The following is a 17,581-nucleotide window of genomic DNA, read 5'->3' on the forward strand; positions in this document are numbered from 1 at the left end:
GCTGAACTGACTTTAGGGATTTGAGGTTTCTAATGTTTGGGAAAAGGAACTTCATGCTATAAAAGGTGTTTTCAGACCAAACAGTTCTGAAGCAGAACTATCCTCTAGAGAGTTCCCTGAGACCTTCACATCACCCGGACTTTTTCTCTGTCTGCCTTTGCACCGCCATGGTACCTACTCTGTAGTAGTAGCTAATAGGCATGCAACAATTCTCAATAAAATATTGAACCGTTCGGTACGGCATCCACGGTTCAATACTGACTTGTGAATTGCGGTTTTAACGGTTTGGCGTTTAACTAGTTTCTACGCGTTGTATTTCTCTCTAAATTGGCTCTGTCTGTGTGTGTGTGTCTGTGTGTGTCTGTGTGCCTGTGAGTTAGCGCGCAGGGATGAGGAAACCCCGCCACCAATCACCACGCGCTAAAGTTTGGTGACGCTGACAACAACATTACTTTTAGCATGGCGAGCAGTGAGGAGCAGACAGGCCCGGAGCGGCTAATCGGGAGAACCGGGACAATTACCGGTGGGCCGGGCTGCCTGAAGGGCAGCCAGGTGACAGTGACAGTCTATAGATCATACAGGCTGCAGTCATTGCTCAAGTAGCGTTTCACTACAGACCAGTTTCTGATAGTGTGGAGCGAGCGTGAGCGCCTGGAAAACATGTACTGCGCAGTGTTTCCCACTCGTCCAGGTATATTAACGACCACAAACGAAAGCCTCTCTCAATCATTATGTCAAAAACATGCATTAAAAGATAACTGTGGGTCCACGAAACATGAGAGGGAGAGAGAGCTATACGGGTGAGCGAGAGTCGGGGAACGTGCCATTACGCATATAAGTGGACGGACAAGAAACAAAAAGTTAAATTGATCATCTGCTCTACAGTTTACATGTTAACCAGTGAAGTATGTGAACTACATGGCAGGCTGCTGTCTGTTAACTAACTGATGTCTTTCAACATCAACTGAGTGCTCCTCTGTCTGCGCATCACCCTCACTGCTCTTATTAAAAACTCTAAACTGGTCATAAACCGTCTGAACCTTCAGTGTGAGGTTTGATGTCTTTTGAAGTGTTCTTAAATCGTTTGAGCTGCTGTTAATACAAAAATATTTACAATACTGAACATTACAAGAATAAGAGAGGAGCGATAATCGTAACTAAAAGAGAAACATGACAGTATCCCACCAATGCATTGTTTTGTTGACATTCATTGAGCTAATTGTAGTTTACTTCATGTTCAAATCTAATCTGACCTTTGCAATAGGCTGAAAGGAGAGCACCTGAATTTGTTTTGCGTAAATAAAGTAAAGTAAAAGCTTAAGTAAAACAAATAGTTTTAAAATGAAAAAAAGTAGCTCTCTTTCTTAATCCCTTGATGTTCTGTAAAATTTGCCTGAAACACTTAACACTGGAAACATTTTAACGGCCCGGCCCGTCAGAACCGAACCGAACCGTGAACCGTGACCAAAAAACAGAGGTACGTATTGAACCGTGGGCTGACTGTTTTGTTGCATACATACATAGCTAAAAAGGTTCCTCTACACCGGGTTCTAGGAACTAAAATAGTTCATAGTTCCTGTGGGGCAGAATCACTTAAAAATAAAGGGAGGGTTCCAACAGTTCCTGGAACTATGAAAAAGTTCCTGCGGTCCGAAAACGCCTATTAACCTAGCATTGAACATGTGCCACTTTTGACCAATAAGAAAACAGTAATCAAATAACATTTTATATTTAAGTTAGATAAAGTTAAATGTTGCGTTGCGTTATTATAATGTATGTTTTTTTTTGGTTTCATTCAATTTGAAAAAAAAAAAAAAGAGTCATTTTATATACATCACAAATGTTCTATTAACCAACGACTTACATAACAGAGCAAACGTGACTATTAAAATGCAAATTTCCCACCAAGGGAAGATTATGAGAACAAAAGTATGCTTTCTGTTGAGTTTGAAAAAAGGTTTAGAAGTTCAGCACAAACACTTGATATATTCTATGCATGGCAGCCTGTGACTTTAGTGTGAGGAAAAGTCACTCAGTAACCTAAAGCAACAAACAGAACAACAAGTATAGAAACAAATCCATTATATCATGTTAGTAGCTTCATATGTTGGGAAATTTAGCCTAGCATACTTGATTTTCAGACAATTTTTCTGTTAACCTACAAGGCCATGTGTAAAATAAATGATTACTGTAGACATAATCCTGCATAGTACTGATCATTTAAAGGGTTAAGAAGTTGAATTTAATATATTTACAAGTGAAGGATTTGTATGATTCTCTCCAGCATCAACGCCTGTATGTGCACATCTTCACGTTTCTATAAAACAGACACACCTGTCCAGCGAAGTGGCTGACAGTGAAGGCCGGACCCTGGTCTTTAGGTGGGGGGTTTCCGTTGCCGTCCTTAGTTGTAAAAGAGAGGCCGTGAGTGGGATTGGAGTCTAGCTGGGTGGACAGCCTCTTGTACATGGTCTGCTCTGCCGGCCTCAGACTCTGGCTCTCCTCGTCTAATACACACAGCAGTCCCTGCGGCTTCTGGAGGGACGACAAACAGTTTTTTTTGTACACTTTTAATAGAGATAAAAGGAAAAGTGCAGTGAAAGTGTTAATTGTTTTTTTTTTTTTTAATTGATTTGTTCCGTACATGTCGCAACACACAACAGAAAAAGAAAAAAACAATTCACACTTTATCCCATGTACGGCATGGAGCAGGGAGAAGAATAAATCTTGTTTTGCCTACCCCTAACTAAAAAAAAAACCCAATAAATGTCTGGATGGTTCTGTCCAAATTACAATCAATGAATGAATACCAACATAAAACAAATCTGACAATTCAGTCTTCACTTCCTCAGAAATAAGAAGGAAAACACACAAAACACTAACTGCCAATTTCATACAGTCTGATAACTTTGTTCTTATACATTTTCTTAAACTGAAATATCTGAACACAACCCTTCAAATCATTATTTAAAGAATTCCACAATTTAATTCCAATGACAGAAATACACTTTTGTTTTAAAGTTGTCCTTGCATAAATGTAAACAGGTTCCCATTAAACAATATTACGGGACAAATAGAGCTCCTGGGCTACCACCAGTCTTAAAGGTAATGTTGTTTTGACACAGCAGGATACGGTACCTGCAGAAAGAAGTCTAGGACAGCTGACTGGTTGCCGTGGGAGCCTGAGGTCTCCATGGCGATGCCTTCTTGCATACACTCGGCCTGCTCCTGCTGGAATAGCACCTCGGAGACGTACTGCCTCAGCCGCTCATTGGTCATGTTCACGCACAGCTGGAATGCACACACAAACATCAACCTGTAAACACAAACACTTCAGCGATTTCCCGGCATGAAGCTACTCCTTCTAGTGATGTGTGTCTTTTGTGTAAACAAAGAAATATAGGAACAAAATCTCAAAACAGAAGCCACTGTGGGCACCAACAGGAAGGAAATGACAACTTATATAACACGCTTCACTCCCAAAATCAGGAGAACAGCTAAAGGAGACATCTCATGCATGATATGTAGCAGGGATGGGCAACTTTGGTCACAGCAAGGGCCACATTCATTTAATTCTCACTGCCAGAGGGCCAAATTGTAGAAGACAAAAACGATTACAGTCGATTATGTCTCAAATTAACTCAACATATACCAGTGATCAAATATTATTATGGACATATTTCTGGTTTTCATGATTTCATGGCAGATTTTGTCATGTTTTCTTCATGTTTCCAATCAATTGATATGTAAATAAATTAACCTGAGGGCCACGTTGAGGGTTGATGGGGGCCGCATGTGGCCCACCCCTGATATGTAGTATTACTCGCCCCTGTGTAGGCCCTTTTTCAATCCTAATTTAATATGGACAGAGCTTTCCTGCTGGGACACATGAACCTTTCCTAACCCAGCAGTCGACCAATCAAAGCACAGCACAGGGAGTTGACAATAAAAATGGGTTTGTTTATCTGCTGTGTGTGTGTGTGTGTGTGTGTGTGTGTGTGTGTGTGTGTGTGTGTGTGTGTGTGTGTGTGTGTGTGTGTGTGTGTGTGTGTGTGTGTGTGTGTGTGTGTGTGTGTGTGTGTGTGTGTGTGTGGCGCTCTGGAGGGATGGCTCAAGTGTGGCTTGTCACATCGATGTAATGAGCAGAAAAAACATAGACTCTGTGGTGGAACAACTCAGGACATCAGAGTGCAGCAGCAGTGAGGCCCTGTTTAAACTTCTCCTGAACCTGAATGTGTCACACAGCTCAAAAGTTAAAAAATAAATAAATCTTACATCGCTGTAGTCGAGGAATGAACCCTTCACTTGTGTTCTTGTGAGTGGTGTCCTTGTTTTCAACCTGGGATTTGCTGCCTCTTTGTTTTGCACTCTAAAGTTTGAGTGCTTTATGTAACTTAAAAAAGTTGATGTATTTAGTGCTCAAAGAAAAGAAAAGCCTTGAAACCTTTAACTGTGCGGTAAACATTTTCACAGGACTTACAAAAAAAGGCTTCATGTTCTATTGATGATCATACAGAAAAAGGTGGTTTCTTTCTAGCTGTAGTTTTCTTTATTTTCTTTTTGGACACTGTCACATGAATGTACCAAAAACAGCACTATTGGTCCATATCTTCAACCGACAGGCTGCTGCATCGAGAAGATCTGATCTGAAGGTGTGTGTCGTTGTGTCTCCTGTTTTTTCTTCACTACGTGTTTGTCTGTTCATCGCCTCTGAGCCGGTCTAGTACATTAAAGGCTTTAGTCCCAGCAGGTGGTTGATTGAGTTAGCTCATTAGCAAAGTGCTGAGCAGGTACAACACACCCCTGACAAACACGCTCTAATTAACAAGCGCTAATGACCCTGATCTCGCAGCGCATGTGAGGTGTGACTGTGAACTCGTCTGCATGTGTGTATCTGTGTGTGTACAAACATATCAAGAGTGTGAGGGGTTGTTTGTCACTGATGTGCCGCATACACCTTAAGAGATCATCATCATGATTGTTTATTTAGAGACTCGCTCCTGGTATCCTGGATTCTGTGGGTGGTGGGGTAGTATGTGATTTTTCTTCTCTGGGACCTGAAGAAGAGGTCACACCAGAGTTTATCCTGGATTTTTTTTTGACAGCCAATTTGTCCATTAACGAGACAGAATTTCGGGCATATGCTATAAATGGCCATATATGCTCAATAAACTACATTTAACAGCAATGAATAGCACAGAAAAATCACAAATGCTGTAGTTATTGCAGGAAATAGTATTCTCAGAACTGTATACAGCCTGACGTGCGTCTCATTCCCACAAATCACGGTTTAATTTAGCTCAGTGCACCACATGCAGCAAGCTTGAAGGAGTCCACAGAGAAAGTAATCACAACATGAAACAGCACAATTTCCTGACATCATAAAAAAAACCAAAAACCAAAAAAAAACCAGGCCAAGTGTTTTATTTTGTTCAGAAAAAAACAAAAACAAAACTCAGCATAAAACAGGGTGATGCCCACCATCAGCAGATGACATACAGCATTCTGAAAGGTTGGAGACCCCTGAATGATATGCAGCTGATAATATGTTTGTTTTGTATAATTCTAGTTAATATCTACGTTCTCTTGGCTAAACATCTTTCAGGAAACAAAACTTTTGTTTCCAAACAGAACGATGCAGTACAAGCGCAGTGGTGCCTGGGGTTTGTTTAAAAAGTTATTTACACTGAAAATCATGCACACAACTGCACAGCTCCTTCATGGCATCTCTTCTGTTTTTAGATTATGTTATACATTTTTTATATCGCTTTTCATGATTTGATCTTGTTCTTAAAGTTTCTTTCCTAATTGTTTTGCACCAAAACACCAAGTCAAATTCCTTATGTGTTAATGATACAAACACAGAAACAACAGAACCACGGCTGTTCTAGCCGCTCTGTCTCTCTAAAATTTTCTTTGCCTGTTTTTGCTGTTTTGACAGCAGCCTACTTTTTAATAAAAATGTACTATTGACCCTACTAGCGTTTGAGTGTGGCAGTGTAACACATTGATCTAAAACTATGAGTGCATAGAGACAGAAATACATATTTAAAGAACTATATAAGAAGGTTATTCTTTAATATAGGACCTCACAGCTCAATCCCGAAGAATACAAGCTCAAGACATATCTCTCCCTCTAATCTGCGAGTAGCTGTCAAAAATGACTTGCACACGTAAGGAGTGAAGAACAGCGGAAACTGTACATTAGTGTAGTGATCATGACTGGTGATCTTAAAAGATAAAAAAGGAGGAAAAAAAGGCCAAAATTGTCGTCAAATATTGTCTACGTGCGTGAGGGTGACACAATATTTAATATTCCATTATTCATTTTTGATTATTGTTTATGTGGCATATTTCCCAACGTTCTGACTGTTGATATCTTTATCTGCAGGACAACTGCACCTGAGCTCAGGTCAACCCTGGGTCACACTTCCATTTGGAAGGGCCACTGTCATCTTAGCACACACACACACACACACACACACACACACACACACACACACACACACACACACAAACTTAAGACTAACACTCACACGAAAGCAAAGACAAACACAGAAAGGCCTTAATAAAAGCTAGGAGGAGATTGAGAGCTCCACAGGGAGGGGGGACATAAGCTCTGAGTAGCAGGAATAAGTACTTAGCCTCTTGAGTTCTATGAATTACACCCTAAGAGACACACACACACACACACACACACACACACACACACACACACACACACACACACACACACACACACACACACACACACACACACACACACACACACACACACACACACACACACACACACACACACACACACACACACACACACACACACACACACACACACTTATATAGGCACTTGTCTGCCTTGATACCTGCTGGTACTACAATGGGGAAGTCTATTAAGAGGGCATGCTTGATGAGCACTTGACATATTTACAGCCAATAACAGGTGAGCACTATAGAGAAACACATGTTGTTCTCGGAAACACAATGCAATGTGTCAAGTGCAATGTCATAAACACATAGTGACAACGTGAAAACAACCGAGCATTACAGACATGCTGATCCACCCGCGAATAGAAACAATTAAGTACCAGGTCATATCAAAACAAAAAGACTGCTTTTCTTCACTTGTCGTGTGTTCAGTTTCTATGCTCCTTATATCTGGAACAAACTCCCAGAAAACTGCAGGTCAGCTGAAACTCTCAGCTCTTTTAAATCCAGGTTGAAGACTCACCTGTTTACAGCTGCCTTTCATTAAACAGCTTTAATAAGATTTTAAACTTTAACTCTGCACTGTAACGTTTAACTCTTTTTATATGTTTACTTTATTTATTTCAATTAATTTCATTTGAATTATTTTTTATTTGAACATATTTGAACATCAGTGATTGTTCTATTTTAATGTTTCTTTTCTTTCCTCTGTCATGATGCTTTTGATGTCTTGTGTGAAGCACTTTGAATTGCCTTGTTGTTGAAATGTGCGACATAAATAAACTTGCCTTGGCTTGTCAAAATCTATTCTAATATTTCTACGTAAAATTCTAACGTTTTAATGTACAAGGTAAACTTGTACTTGTAAGCTTCTAATCATTGTGGAAAACAGGGTTTCAAAAACTCTCTCTAGAAAGGAGTTATTGGTGTGCTGAGGTCAGGATCTAAATGTTGTAAACTGAGCTCTATGACATGCTTATTTAAGGGGATTTTCATTGAATACAGTCAACAACATTTTCTCATAACGAATGCTGACAATTCTTTATTGAGCAACAAATACAAATTGGGAAAAACTTAAAAAGGACCATAATTTGATTTTGAAACATGAGTTGTTAATGAATTTTTGTTGCAGCCCAAAGTATCAAAATTAAATCATCCGGTAAGCCTTCAAATCTGACATGAACTATAATGTAGAAATAAGATTCACACACAAACACAAACAAAGACACTGGTTTGAAGCTAGACTCTGACTCCTCAGACACAGGCAGTCATTGTGTGAGTTAATTTGAGGACAGCTGAGAGTCACGCCACAGACCTCCCCTCATTCATTACAATTACACACTAAAATAGAAAAAAAAGTCCAAAAAAATGTTACTTATTAGATTATGATCTGTTTGAAACAACCACACAGCAAAGTATTCAGAGAGATGTCAGCTTTTAGAACCTATAAGGTTAATTAGGGGATGTCGTAAATGTATTAGGCGGGAGAAATGACTGTCAGCAGGAGGGGGAAGTGGAAAATGGCATTCATGTTTTTTTATTTGCACTGAAATCTAATAAAAACAAGTAATGTCCCACCTGCTCAAAGCCATTCCTCTGAAATTCTTCAAACCCAAAGATGTCCAAGATCCCAATTTCCAAGGCAGGATCCCTACGAGGAATTATGAAGAACAAATAAAGAGCATATTTTTGTCAACATTACTTCTGTTTCAACGTGAGAACTTTTTTCTCTTGCTTGTGTTCACCCTGATAGGAATGTTCGTGTGTGTGTGTGTGTTTGTGTGTGTTTATGAGTGAGTGTTAAAGAGCAATAACACATCTGAAGGGGGTGTGTCACGAGTAAGCATTGTGGTTGACCAATTTATTACATTCTGTGGTTGGTGTATAAACAAGGCGAAGCACAAAAACATTCCAGGAGATGGAACACGCGTTATCTATGTGATAAGACTTCACAACATCAACAACCACCAAGGATCCCGTGGCCTCCAGCTGCAAGTGTTTACGCGTGTGTGTGCCTGTTTGTGTTTGTCTGAATGGGGGTTCACACAGAAAAAGCTCAAAGGCACGCACACGCACACGCACACACACACACACACACACACACACACACACACACACACACACACACACACACACACACACACACACACACACACACACACACACACACAGCCATACCCGATGCTGTCGTCCTGCCCCTGCAGGTAGTCGTTGATACTGTTGACTAGATAGCTGAAAAGGCGTCCATAGATGGCCTTGGCCAGATGGTCTCTGTACTGCTCTGACATCTCCACCGTGTTGCGCCGAGTGATCACATCACCTGTGAGAAAAAGTATATGGAACCCACATTTTTAACACTTTTAACATTTTGATATAGAACAGCGTATATAGAATATATATATATATATAGAAATAGCGTGCCAGCTTTATTATTATTTGCCAAAGGGTTGATGTCTTTCTAGCATCTCCACTCATATCAATAATGCTACACTCTGTGTGTGTTTTTAATAATAATAATAACTCTTTCCACAAGTGGAAGTGTACATACCTTGTATTATTCTATTATTGTATTTTTTCTCCCTTTATTTAACTGATGTACATATGTTTGATTTTTAACTTCTTGTTATTTTTGAGAACTATATTCCTGTTTCTTGAGCTGTTGTGAAAAAAAAAATTCCCCCATGGGGATCAATAAAATGTATCTTTATCTTTCAATAGGGATGATATTGGAAAATACCAATGTTCAACACAAAAATCCTTGCAGTCTGAAAAAACTATCGGGAGTTTTTGGATCTCACATAAAATATTTCTCAAGTGTGATCTTTGTCGCTTATTCCCTAAACACTGTGGTCAATAGTGCTGCATGATGATATACTGCTTCTATACAACTAAGCTGCTACACTTTATTAGAAGCTGAGAGCGAGACATGGAAGGCTGATTAGATTTTTCCTCAACATTTCATTTCAGTTAAGATGATTCAGTTGATTAGCTTTTAAACAGATCGACTCTGCTGCTGTGTGTTTAACAGTAACGGTCAAGTGATGGTGAAGGCAGGTGAGAGAGGAGGATACCTTTGAAGTACTGAACATCAGAGGTCAGGCCAGTGCTCAGGTCTTTGGAGCACAGCTGTAACATTCCAGCCACTGTGCAGAGAAAGGAGGGAGACACAGAGAGAGAGAGGGAGAATAAATTAAGGGATACAAGATCAAAATAATCTAAATATCAGCATTAAAACATTTCCTGTGAGTTAGTGCGTATCAGAAAGGTAGAGCAGATAACATCCCACAATCCCATCTGCTCTTTCCAGCGATGATATCACGCTGCTGAATAACAAGCCTAGCTCTGCTGTAGATCATTCCTGTCTAATCGATCTGTGGAGCTGGCAGCTATTAGTCATCAATGGATTTCTGAGCAGAGCCCACAAACAAGCAGAAAAAATAAAAAAACAGGTGACAGCAAACCAGAATCCCTTTGCTGACATCACTAGCTTTGACATCACATCTCCCTGACGACTAACGGTAACTGTTTCCTTTTCAGGCGCTGATGTCATTTGTTTACCAGCTCACTGAGGTCAGGGGTCATAGGAGCACATGTAGAGGTTGAACTATGAGCGAGACAGAGAGAAAAACAGCCACAAAGGGTGTTTGTAACAGCGCTTTTCCCGTCTATGTTTAAGCAGAAAAGGAGGATTTTTCAAATAAGTGAGTCTCTGGCGTTAAGCTAGCACTGGCAAAGTCCAGTGGAAAAAGAAAGGGAGGAGGGATGACGATGAGGTAAACAAAGATAAGAGGGTGTCATGCACCCGTCCTTTTCCCGTCCAGGCTCAAACCTCCAGACTAGGTGGAAATGCGACCCTGGTCATGTGACAGAGGCACTGACCTCTCTCCAGCAGCTGCAGGTCAGAGGGGAAGGCTGTGTCGGCATCTGTCAACGCTGTAAAACGTAGGTCCCCAACATGGAGAACAGCAGATAGCAGCATAAACACTGAGTCAACCTCCTAGAAAAGAGAGAGATGAAGAGCAGTTAGACAAACATAAACTATTAATTGCTTAGCCATTGAAACCATTTTTGACAGAATTAAAAAACATGGAATTTATTTTCTTCATTGTGTGGCCTGAGCCTGATTGATCTTATATTTCTCTACAGATTTGTTTTCCTTAAAAAAAAAATACTGAACTGCAAAGTTGATTAATTACATCCCAAAACCACTTACGGACAAATCAAATTCTGAACTCCACATAGACCCAGCTACTTCTGTTGTAATAACATTTGCTCAGGTCTTCAGTGTCCAACTGTTAACAAGATAACATGTTCTTTTGTACAAATTAAACTCTATTGAAAAGATTTGTATTCTTAGTAGAAGCCAACTTATTCAGAGCTCAGTGTGACAGAAAAGGTACCAAAGTCTTGAAGGACCGACTAACATATTGTTGGTTTTAAATAATAAATGTAGAAGAACTTATCCTATCATCCAATTTAATGCAAAATGCACAAAAGTAAAACCTTAAAACCATTGATTGCATTAAGGAAATTAGATGTCTCTCCTCCCTCCCTTCATTCACACACTCCTCTTCCTCTGTGCCCCGTCTAACTCCCTCTCTCTCTCTGCCCTTGAGTAGAGGACGCTCTGGAATCCCCCCCCCCCCCCCACTGCTCTGATTCTACAAGAGGGGGATGTTTGAGTTTACCGCGTGTGCTTGTGTGTGAATATGTATGCCGTGTGCAGTGCACTTTCTCAAGGCAGGATATTGGAGCTGATATCTGGGAGATAAACACAAGCATTAGTCTCTGTCTGACACTCTACACGCAGACAGACCCCCCCCCCCCCCCCCCTCTCTTTGGCGTGAGAAGAATGGGGAGTGAGGGAGAGAAAAGGAGCGTTAATGACGATTGACCTTTTGGGTCTGGACTTGGAGTCGTCCCTTGATTAGACTTAAGACAGAGACCAATGGGTGGTGGTGGTCTATCACTTCCACTACGACTCCCCCCCCCCCCCACACACCTTCTTCTGTACACGTTCTGTCTTATCCAGTGGGCACTACTATGAGCCTCTGATAATACCACTATCTATCGCTCTCTTCCTCTGTCCCCTGAGCCTCCCCTGCGTGTATTTACCGCCGCTGGATTAAAAGGTGAGATGGTGGTCACTCACTGCTGACAGATGCTGACTGGGAATCTAAGAATAGAACGTGATAATGGGCCCGGGAACAAGGCGGGCGGTGGTGGTGCACAGGACAGACTGTACAGCACCCTTTGTATGTGATCAGACGCGTCATATTGTCTTGTGATAGATATCTGAAAACATCATTTGAAGAAATCTAAACATTTATGCAGGATGTGTGCTTGCTTGCACAATTTGAGAAGGCTCATTGTTGTGTTTTTTTGCAGCCTCAAATACCTGACTGTAACTGTCTTATTTGATTTTAATTACTGACTTATCATTGTAGTAAATTCAAGCTTTTAAATTATTTCAGTGTATATATTGTATTGTTCTTATTGCTCTTTTATTTTCTGTAGTAGCTTTATCTCATTTCTCGTTGTTTATCATTTATGTATGTTTTCTCGGCATCATTGTAAATGCGGGTCGCCCTCAATGATCTCCCCGAGAACTTAAATAAAAGGTTGATGATGATGATCCCCAGAATGCACACTGTACTCAATTATGAAAGGGAGCATATTCTATTCTATGTGCAATATTCATCAACTTAAGAAGTCTGAGATTACAATGTACCATGTCTTTAGTAGTAGACTGCGTAGATTGTGGTCCAAAAAAAACCCTTTAGTTATGTTCTCCATATGGTTGAAGTTAAAATAATGTAAAGATACTCTGTAGGATCCATTTTTGTGTGCACATCTCTTATAGGATCCTAGCTGTGACTCTAGGTAGCTAAATTCTCAGGTACATCCCATCAATAACCTCATAAGTGGCTATTTCAAGTTGTCTGACATCAACACTTTGAATGATCCCTGCTGTCAACAACCTTTTGAATAAACAGGAAGAACAGAAGTCAATCGATACCTGCTTGTTGAAGCCTAGGGCTCGCAGGGCTTGTTTGACTGCTGCCAGGCGTTCCCTGCTTTGGATCGAGGCTGTCGCTACTGGAGGTTTTTCCCCTGGAACTGCTCCATTAAGATACCTGGAATAAGGACAAGACAATGAGCACGATAAAGACCACATTATATCGGCCAACGACACAAACAGAACAAACAAATGAGGAAGTAGACTCTATGATAAGTGGATCAGTTCAAACATTGGCCTGTGTGCTCAGCAGGGCTTTGTGTACATTTCTTTGGATTGGAAAGACCTCAAAGCAAAATATTTTTTTTTTTTATAGATTTGTGCAAAATGAAATACAGACCATTAAACATTATGGAGAAGTGAAAACAAGGTTTGAAAACTGCAGAACATGAACGAGCAAACCCAGAAAGACTCAATAGGTTTGTGTGATTCTAGGGGTTCCAGCATTGTTCCAAGCTGCAGACTGATTCAGGTCAATGCTTAAAACACCGGTGGCATACAGTAGATAACAGCACAGTCAGACTCACAGTCACTTTAATTAGAACACGCATGAGTAGAGAAAAATGAGGGATAAAACAAAACAGATAAAGTAAGAACATTCAGATAAAGGCACAAACAAAGGAAGAATTACAGTTATATAGATGTTGACAGTTAAAGGCTTTATATGTGATTTTTTGATCCAGCAGATGTCGTCGTTGAGCACCAGCATGAAACCAAAACAACTCGCGCTGCATTGTTGTGTTAGCATGCTAATGCTAGCGATCTTTATTATGCTCGTATCTTCACACTGCATGTAAATTTACCTGAAATGAGCGTGATCTAGAAACACAGTTAAGCAGTGAGTACAGTATGTTATTCTTCTTTTCTCTAGTCCCTCAATTAAACAACTTTTATACATGAGGGGAGGAGTCAGCTGGCCGTCCGGGCGATGTAAACAAACTGAAGATAGGACTCTGAAAACTCTGAAAACATCACAGACAGTGGGACTCAGGTGTTACACCCATTGTAGACAGTCATGACTCACAGAGTTATTTTCAGAGGATATACTTGATTTATATTATATTTAAGTGTGATGAATCACATAGAAAGCCTTTAACAGCACTTAAACAAGATCTCAGGGTATCTCATACATGTGAATATTTTGGTTTGAATTGCTTATTACAACATTACAAACTCTCATTATTATACAAACAGAGACTGACCAACACATACCTATGAGTCAGGACATTGTTGAGGTAAAGTGCACTATGCTCCTCAGGCGACATGCCTTCAGCCATCAGATAGAAGATGCTGAAGCTGTGCTGTTGAGGAGACAGGTGCACCAGGCGGGACTTCTCCAGCATGTACGTGTACAGTCGAGCTAAAACATCAGACGTGTTTCATACTTTAATAACAGGTGTGTAAAACAACGTTCACAGAGTGCTGACAGTGGTAGTACTGAAGAGTCATTCTGTTAAGTGGTCAGTGCTGAGTGATAGAATTAACTGGGGTAAAATAAGGTGAGCACACCTGCAGAAATGGAGTACAGACTCATGGGCTTTTACTGCCCCCTGCTGGTGTTTCAATACACTGCATCTGGAATCTATTATAGAGTGTTGCTGTGACATGGATGTGTTGGGAATTTCATATCTACTGCCTTAGTTGTATAATCACAAGATGAGCATTCCAAGAAGCAATAACTATCAGCAGAGTTACCATGACAATACATATTCCAAGTTATATAATTTCATGCGTAAACTAAAAAAAAAAAGTGAAGTTTTATTAAGGCACCGCAAAACTGAAGTGCAAGAGAATGTAAATATAAAGAAGAATCAAGTACTTGTAATCCTACTCAGGTCTTATATGTTGAATAAAGAAACCACTTAAAGTGAAAGCTACAAAAAACCCCGATAATTTTACATTCAGTGTTAAATTAAACAAGTGTTTACCTCTGAGCAGCGTCCTCCTCTTGTCACAGTATTGGATGGTTAACAGCTTAATAAAGCGGCTTGAGTTGTTGTTCCTCTGAGTCTTTGCATGACCGAAGGCCTCCAGGATAGAGTTAACCTGCATGTTTGATCAAACAAACAGACATTCGACCAGTTACTGGAAAATCATTAGAAATTAATTAATGAAGGTTTACTAGTAAGGATTTAAAAAAAACAAAAAAAAACTTGTATCTATCTTTTTCAAACACTCAAATGAATTCTGCTTCCATTCCTCTGTCAACCACTAGATGTCGATATTCATCCATTTTGTGTGTACTCAGAATTTTCTGTGTCCTAGCATGATCAGAGAGTGAGCTGACCCAGTTATCGACGACACAGCGATGACTTCATCAGAACGACGCTCTTTACTTCAAGGCAGCACACTGCTTTGTTAACCAACTGATAGACTGAGCACCATGTGGGAAGCACCATGAAAATGTCCCAATGTGATGGAGTGGATGTGGGATATTGATATTCTACTGTACTCTATCTCATCAATACTCTTTAGGCTGTAACTTATCACAAATAATGCCCGAACATTTTCTCTTCTGCAAACGGTTATGTCATACAGACACATTACTAAATGAGTCATCCTTAAGGGTATTTTAATGATGCGATCAACCAGAGGGTCTCAGTGCTCAAATAGTGTCTTTGGAAAAACAACAACAATCAAACAGAGTAAAGAAGACCACAAATCACTGCTCCACAATCTGGTGTCTTAATCCAGGCATCTTTTCTCTCCTCTAACACAACATCGGAAGAACAGCAGGACACCTTAAAGGCTTTATATGTGATTTTTTGATCCAGCAGATGTCGCCCTTGAGCACCAGCATGAAACCAAAACAACTCGTGGTGCATTGTTGTGTTAGCATGCTAATGCTAGTGATCTTTATTATGCTCGTATCTTCACACTGCATGTAAATTTACCTGAAATGAGCGTGATCTAGAAACACAGTTAAGCAGTGAGTACAGTATGTTATTCTTCTTTTCTCTAGTCCCTCAATTAAACAACTTTTATACGTGAGGGGAGGAGTCAGCCGGCCGTCCTGGTGATGTAAACAAACTGAAGATAGGACTCTGAAAACTCTGAAAACATCACAGACAGTGGGACTCGGGTGTTACACCCATTGTAGACAGTCATGACTCACAGAGTTATTTTCAGAGGATATACTTGATTTCTACATTTAAGTGTGAAAAATCACATATAAAGACTTTAACACAGCTGTGAACAATGCCACAGCACACTGTGTGCTATCTAAACTTTCATCAAAGAGGAAATGGAGTTCTGATCAGAGATGACATGCAGTTTGGTACAGTACGCATGGAGACAAATATAACAATATTCAGTTTGTTTTTTGTCACAAAGAGCACTCAAAATATTAAATTTATAATATAGAGAATATTGTGGTAATGCCACATGTTCCTAAGACAAATGAGCTTTCAGGGTGAGCACCCACATACTTACATGTTTCATCCTGGACTCCAAGGCGAGGCCTTTGGGGCTGGAGCGGGCTGTCAGGTGTCTCACTATGTGCTTACAGGCCTCGGATTTTCCAGAACCACTTTCACCACTATAGAAAGAGAGCGAAATGAATATTTAATTGAATTAATGCTTATGGAGAGGATATTGCTATAACTACTGGCATTGTTTCTATAAGTGAAACATTTTCAGGAAAAAAAAGAGAGCAAATAAAGTTAGGAAATAGAACCACAGCAGCTGTAGTGTAAATAAATCCTAATAATGACTAGATAACCAGAGATATAATTAAAAGTAAAGTAAAAAGCAAACCTAACACTGTTACTGGGATAACAAATTGGAATGACACATAACACTCTTTATGATTATGGGGTTTAATAGGAGCAGCTGCAAATGCCTGGATTATTTGTGTTCACTAACTGTATGTGGATAAATGTATGTGTATGTGTAAATGTAGACAGTACATCATGCTTTCATTGTTGTTAAAAGCATTGCGGTGGGGGGGGGGGGGGGGGGGGGGGGAGAGACTGAGGGTGGTTTTGGGTGGTGGATCAGGGAGATGAGAGGGTTTGGGTAGGGATGGGTGGCTTTATATTTTGTATTCTGTTCATCATGCAGCGATTTGTACTGTTCACGTTAAAAACTCAATAAAAAAGAAAAAAGAAAAAGCAAACCTAACAGTTAAAGAATCTCAATGTGTGTATGTGTGTGTCTAACACCTCTCCTAATGTGTCTTGGAGGAAAAAGCTGTTATGCATTAGTCACCAGGGTGTTTCTTCACATCTGTTACTTAAGCTATATGCCTCCACCCACCTGACACCACCCCTTTAGGGGCCCCCACACCATCACAATCTAGACCTTATTTCTTAGTTCTGCTCTCTGTCCCCAGAGTCAGAACCAAACACGGAGAAGCAGCGTTCAGTTTCTATGCTCTTTATATCTGGAACAAACTCCCAGAAAACTGCAGGTCTGCTGAAACTCTCAGCTCTTTTAAATCCAGGTTGAAGACTCACCTGTTTACAGCTGCCTTTCATTAAACAGCTTTAATAAGATTTTAAACTTTAACTCTGCACTGTAACGTTTAACTCTTTTTATATTTTTACTTTATTTATTTCAATTAATTTCATTGTAATTATTTTTATTTGAACATATTTTCAGATTTAATAATTTCAGTGATTTTTTAATGTTCTATTTTAATGTTTCTTTTCTTTCCTCTGTCATGATGCTTTTGATGTCTTGTGTGAAGCACTTTGAATTGCCTTGTTGTTGAAATGTGCAACATAAATAAACTTGCCTTGCCGTCTTTGTCATACAACTATTTTTTGGTTTTTCAATTGTTTATTAATTTCATATTATGTTGATATTAAATCTTACATAAGGTATCTGTACGGTCGACTTGCAGAGAGTTGA

The 17,581-nt window shown here is 39.9% G+C and overlaps 1 protein-coding gene across 3 annotated transcripts in view; it reads right to left on the reverse strand.

Moving 5' to 3' along the window:
- Window positions 1-17,581, reverse strand: part of myo16 (myosin XVI) — a 106,954-nt gene that overhangs the window by 37,325 nt on the left and 52,048 nt on the right. For all 3 annotated transcript variants that reach the window (XR_009675550.1, XM_061053452.1, XM_061053451.1), the window contains exons 14-23: window positions 16,160-16,265; window positions 14,656-14,773; window positions 13,940-14,087; window positions 12,728-12,845; window positions 10,588-10,705; window positions 9,780-9,851; window positions 8,887-9,028; window positions 8,287-8,359; window positions 3,139-3,291; window positions 2,335-2,535 (exon numbers count right to left, since the gene is read on the reverse strand). Coding sequence is in view for 2 of the 3 variants with exons in the window: in XM_061053452.1 (XP_060909435.1) it covers window positions 2,335-2,535; window positions 3,139-3,291; window positions 8,287-8,359; window positions 8,887-9,028; window positions 9,780-9,851; window positions 10,588-10,705; window positions 12,728-12,845; window positions 13,940-14,087; window positions 14,656-14,773; window positions 16,160-16,265 (1,249 nt within the window). In the remaining variant the exon portion in view is untranslated. The remainder of the gene's footprint in view (window positions 1-2,334; window positions 2,536-3,138; window positions 3,292-8,286; window positions 8,360-8,886; window positions 9,029-9,779; window positions 9,852-10,587; window positions 10,706-12,727; window positions 12,846-13,939; window positions 14,088-14,655; window positions 14,774-16,159; window positions 16,266-17,581) is intronic.

This window comes from Labrus mixtus, chromosome 13 (assembly GCF_963584025.1).
Source record: "Labrus mixtus chromosome 13, fLabMix1.1, whole genome shotgun sequence".
NCBI lineage: Eukaryota > Metazoa > Chordata > Actinopteri > Labriformes > Labridae > Labrus > Labrus mixtus.